Genomic DNA, 5,876 nt, shown 5'->3' with positions numbered 1-5,876 from the left:
CCAGTAAAAAGCAGTTAGAGACCAGTGAAAACCAGTTAGAGACCAGTTTGGACCGGTAAAAACCAGTAAAAACTAGTTAGAAACCGGTGTAAACCAGTTAGGAACCAGTTAGAACCAGTTAGGAACCAGTAAAAACCAGTTAGAGACCGGTCAAAACCAGTTAGGGACCAGTAAAAACCAGTTTGGACCAGTAAAAAACAGTAAAAACCCGTTAGAAAACAATGAATACCACTCAGAAACCAGTAAAAACCAGTTAGAAACTGATGAAAACCAGTTAGAGACCGGTCAAAACCAGTCAGGGACCAGTAAAAACCAGTTAGGGACCAGTTCAGACTAGTTAGAACCAGTTTGGACTGGTAAAAACCAGTAAAAAACAGTTAGAAACTGGTGAAAACCAGTTAGAGACCAGTGAAAACAAGTTAGAGACCGGTGAAAACAAGTTAGAGACCAGTAAAAACCAGTTAGGAACCAGTCAAAACCAGTTAGGGACCGGTCAAAACCAGTTAGAGACCGGTCAAAACCAGTTAGGAACCAGTAAAAACCAGTTAGGAACCGGTCAAAACCAGTTAGGGACCGGTCAAAACCAGTTAGGGACCGGTCAAAACCAGTTAGGGACCGGTCAAAACCAGTTAGGGACCGGTCAAAACCAGTTAGAGACCGGTCAAAACCAGTAAAAACCAATAAAAACCAGTTAGGAACCAGTAAAAACCAGTTAGGAACCAGTCAAAACCAGTTAGGAACCAGTCAAAACCAGTTAGGAACCAGTCAAAACCAGTTAGGAACCAGTTAGGAACCAGTTAGGACTGGTTAGAGACCAGTAAAAACCACTTAGAAACCAATGAAAACCAGTTATGGACCAGGAAAAACCAGTTAGAAACCAGTTAGGGACCAGTAAAAACCAGTCAGAGACCAGTAAAAGCCAGTTAGGAACCAGTCAAAACCAGTTAGAGACCGGTCAAAACCAGTTAGAGACCGGTCAAAACCAGTTAGAGACCGGTCAAAACCAGTTAGAGACCGGTCAAAACCAGTAAAAACCAGTTAGAAACCGGTTAGAGACCAGTTTGGACCGGTAAAAACCAGTAAAAACTAGTTAGAAACCAGTTAGAACCAGTTTGGAACAGTTAAAAACCAGTAAAAACCAGTCAGGAGCAGTCAGAAACCAGCAAAAACCAGTTTGGACCGGTTAGAAACCAGTGAAAACCAGTTAGAGACCGGTCAAAACCAGTTAGAAACCGGTGAAAACAAGTTAGAGACCGGTCAAAACCAGTCAGGGACCAGTAAAAACCAGTTAGAAACCAGTTTGGAGCAGTTTGGAGCAGTTAGAAACCAGTTTGGACCGGTTAGAAAACAGTAAAAACCAGTTAGAGACCCGTCAAAACCAGTTAGAGACCAGTCAAAACCAGTTAGAAACCAGTTAGAACCAGTTTGGAGCAGTCAGGAACCAGTTTGGACCAGCTAGAAACCAGTAAAAACCAGTTCGGACCGGTTAGAGACCAGTAAAAAACAGTTTGGACTGGTTAGGAACCAGTAAAAACCAGTTCGGACCAGTTAAAACCAGTTAGGGACTGGTGAAAACCAGTTAGGGACCGGTCAAAACCAGTCAAAACCAGTAAAAACCAGTTAGGGACCAGTTCAGACCAGTTAGAACCAGTTTGGACTGGTAAAAACCAGTAGAAAACAGTTAGAAACTGGGGAAAACCAGTTAAAAACCGGTCAAAACCAGTTAAAAACGGCTGAAAACCAGTTAGGAACCAGTGAAACCAGTTAGGGACAGGTCAAAACCAGTCAAAACCAGTAAAAACCAGTTAGAGACCGGTGAAAACCAGTTAGGGACCGGTCAAAACCAGTTAGAGACCGGTCAAAACCAGTAAAAACCAGTTAGGAACCAGACAAAACCAGTTAGGGACCGGTCAAAACCAGTTAGGGACCGGTTAGAAACCAGTCTAAACCAGTAAAAACCAGTTAGAAACCAGTGAAAACCAGTTAGAGACCAGTCAAAACCAGTTAGAGACCAGTAAAAAATGGCTAGGAACCAGGAAAAACCAGTTAGAAACCAGTTAGGGACCAGGAAAAACCAGTTAGAGACCGGTTAAAACCAGTTAGGAACCGGTGAAAACCAGTTTGGAACCAGTTAGAACCAGTTTGGAGCAGTTAACAACCAGTTAGAACCAGGAAAAAAAGAGTTAGAAACCAGTTTGGACCAGTTAGAAACCAGTAAAAACCAGTCAGGAACCAGTTAGAACCGGTTTGGAGCAGTTAAAGACCAGTTTGGACTGGTTAGAAACCAGTAAAAACCAGTTAGGGACCGGTGAAAACCAGTTAGAAACCGGTGAAAACCAGTTAGAGACCGGTCAAAACCAGTAAAAACCAGTTAGAAACCGGTGAAAACCAGTTAGGGACCAGTTAGAACTAGTTTGGACCGGTCAAAACCAGTTAGAGACCGGTCAAAACCAGTTAGAGACTGGTCAAAACCAGTTAGAGACCAGTAAAAACCAGTTAGAGACCAGTTTGCACCAGTATAAAGCAGTTAGAGACCAGTTTGGACCAATTAGAAACCAGTAAAAACCAGTTAGGATCAGTTAGAAAGCAGTAAAAACCAGTTAGGAGCCAGTTAGAACCAGTTTGGAGCAGTTAAAGACCAGTTTGGACTGGTTAGAAACCAGTTTGGAACGGTTAGGAACCAGTAAAAACCAGTTAGGAACCGGTGAAAACCAGTTAGAGACCGGTGAAAACCAGTTAGAGACCGGTCAAAACCAGTTAGAGACCGGTCAAAACCAGTTAGGGACCGGTCAAAACCAGTTAGGAACCAGTCAAAACCAGTTAGAGACCAGTAAAAACCAGTTTGGACCGGTTAGAAAGCAGTAAAAACCAGTTACAAACCGGTGAAAACCAGTTAGGAACCAGTCAAAACCAGTTTGGAGCAGTTAAAGACCAGTAAAAACCAGTTAGAAACTGGTAAAACCCAGTAAAAACCAGTAAAACCAGTTAGAAACCAGTAAAAACCAGTTAGAATGGATTAAAAACCAGTTTGGACCAGTTAGAACCAGTTTGGACCAGTTACAAACCAGTTTGGACCAGTTAAAAACCAGTTAGAACCAGTTTAAAGTGGTTAGAACCAGGAAAAACCAGTTAGAAACCAGTTTGGAGGAGTTAAAAACCAGTTTGAACTGATTAAAAACCAGTTAGAGACCAGATTGGACCAGTTAGGATCCGGTAAAAACCAGTTAGGAACCAGTTTGGACCAGTCAGGAACTGGTAAAAACCAGTTAGAGCTGGTTAAAAACCAGTTTGAACCAGTTAAAACCAGTCCTAACCAGTAAAAAAAAAAAATCACTTTATGCTGATCCATACTGGTTTAAACTGGTTTATATTGGTTTGTACTGGTTTATATTGATCTATACTGGTCTATACTGGTTTATACTGGTCTATACTGATTTATACTAGTTTATACTGGTTTATACTGGTTTAAACTGGTTTCAACTGGTCCATACTAGTCTATACTGGTTTAAACGGGTTTATACTGGTTTATACTAGTCTATACTGATTTATACTAGTTTATACTGGTCCATACTGGTCTAAACTGGTTTATACTGGTCCATACTGGTCCATACTGGTTTATACTGGTCCATACTGGTTTATACTGGTCTATACTGGCCCATACTGGTCCATACTGGTTTATACTGGTCCATACTGGTCTGTACTGGTCCATACTGGTTTATACTGGTCTATACTGGCCCATACTGGTCTATACTGGTTTATACTGGTTTGTACTGGTCTATACTGGCCCATACTGGTCTATACTGGTCTATACTGGTCTGTACTGGTCTATACTGGTCTGTACTGGTCTATACTGGTTTATACTGGTCCATACTGGTCCATACTGGTCTATACTGGTCTGTACTGGTCCATACTGGTCCATACTGGTTTCCATACCTTGATGGAGATGAGGAAGTGCCCCCCGCAGCGCAGGAAGTGATGGGAGTGCAGGGTCTGTACTGGTTTGTACTGGTCTGTACTGGTTTATACTGGTCCATACTGGTCCATACTGGTCCATACTGGTCCATACTGGTTTATACTGGTCCATACTGGTCCATACTGGTTTATACTGGTCCATACTGGTCCATACTGGTCCATACTGGTTTATACTGGTTCATACTGGTTTATACTGGTTTCCATACCTTGATGGAGATGAGGAAGTGCCCCCCGCAGCGCAGGAAGTGATGCGCGTTCAGGGCCTGTACTGGTTTATACTGGTCTATACTGGTTTATACTGGTCCATACTGGTTTATACTGGTTTATACCGATCTATACTGGTCCATACTGGTCTATACTGGTCCATACTGGTTTCCATACCTTGATGGAGATGAGGAAGTGCCCCCCGCAGCGCAGGAAGTGATGGGAGTGCAGGGTCTGTACTGGTTTATACTGGTTTATACTGGTCTATATTAATCTATACTGGTCTATATTGGTCTATACTGGTTTATAGTGGTCCATACTGGTTTATCCTGGTCTATACTGGTCCATACTGGTCTATACTGGTTTATAGTGGTCTATAGTGGTCTGTACTGGTCCATACTGGTCTATACTGGTCCATACTGGTTTCCATACCTTGATGGAGATGAGGAAGTGCCCCCCGCAGCGCAGGAAGTGATGCGCGTTCAGGGTTTATACTGGTCTATACTGGTTTATACCGATCTATACTGGTCCATACTGGTCTATACTGGTTTGTACTGGTCCATACTGGTCCATACTGGTTTCCATACCTTGATGGAGATGAGGAAGTGCCCCCCGCAGCGCAGGAAGTGATGCGCGTTCAGGGCCACGATCCGGGTCTGGTCCGGTTGTGCAACGTCAGCAAAAATCACGTCCACCATGCCTGGGGGGAGGGGCGTTATCAGAAAAAAAAAAAAATCCAAAAATTATCACAAAATCCCCAAAAAAATATTTCCAAAAAATATCCCTCAAAATCCCTCAAGAAATCCCCAAAATCAAAAAAATATTCCCCCAAAATCCAAAAAAAATTTGAAAAAAATTCTCAAAATCCCTCAAAAAATTCCCCCCAAAAATCTGCCAAAAATACCCAAAAAATCACCCCAAATCCTCAAAAATATTCCTCAAAAAATTCCCCCAAAATCCACCAAAATCCTGGAAAAATCCCCCCAAAAAAATCTCCCCAAAAAATTCCTCAAAATTCTCTCGAAATTCCAAATGGGATAATCCCAGAACCTTCAAAGTTTCCAGAACATTCTCCAGAACCTCCAAAACTCACCCAAAACATCAAAAACCTCTCGAGAACCTTCAAACCTTCACCAGATCCTCCAAGCCTTTTCCAGAACCTCCAAAAGTTCCAGAACTTTCTCCAAAACCTCCAGACCCTCCAAAGCTCCTCAAAATATCCCAAAACCTTCTTGAGAACCTCCAGACCTTCTCCAAACCTCTCCAGAACCACTGAAACATCTGCAGAACCTTCTACAAAACCTCCAAACTTCCAGAACCTTCTCCAGAACCATTGAAACATCTCCAAACCTCCTCCAGACCCTCCAAACCTCCAGAATCTTCTCCAGAACCGCTGAGACACCTCCAGAACCGCTGAGACACCTCCAGAACCGCTGAGACACCTCCAGAACCTTCTCCAGAACTGCTGAAACATCTCCAGAACCTCCAAATTTTCTCCAGAGCCTCCAAACCTCCTCAAAATTTCCCAAAACCTTCTCAAGATCCTCCAAACCTTCTCCAGAACCACTGAAACATCTCCAGAACCTTCTCCAAGACCTCCAAACCTTCTCCAGAACCTTCTCCAGAACCCTTGAAACATCTGCAGAACCTTTTCCAGAACCTTCTCCAGACCCTCCAGAACCTTCTCCAAAACCTCCAAA

General features: G+C 42.9%; 1 protein-coding gene across 1 annotated transcript in view; it reads right to left on the bottom strand.

Moving 5' to 3' along the window:
• The window catches only part of LOC130587080 (rRNA 2'-O-methyltransferase fibrillarin-like), a 27,173-nt gene that overhangs the window by 4,319 nt on the left and 16,978 nt on the right, over nt 1-5,876 (bottom strand). The window contains exon 7 of the mRNA XM_057388033.1: nt 4,764-4,901. Coding sequence (XP_057244016.1) covers nt 4,764-4,901 — 138 coding nt within the window. The remainder of the gene's footprint in view (nt 1-4,763; nt 4,902-5,876) is intronic.

This window comes from Malurus melanocephalus, unplaced genomic scaffold (assembly GCF_030028575.1).
Source record: "Malurus melanocephalus ecotype Western Australia unplaced genomic scaffold, MMel_1.1 scaffold_1510, whole genome shotgun sequence".
In the NCBI taxonomy this organism is placed as follows: Eukaryota; Metazoa; Chordata; class Aves; order Passeriformes; family Maluridae; genus Malurus; species Malurus melanocephalus.
This window is presented reverse-complemented; position numbering and strand designations above follow the sequence as displayed.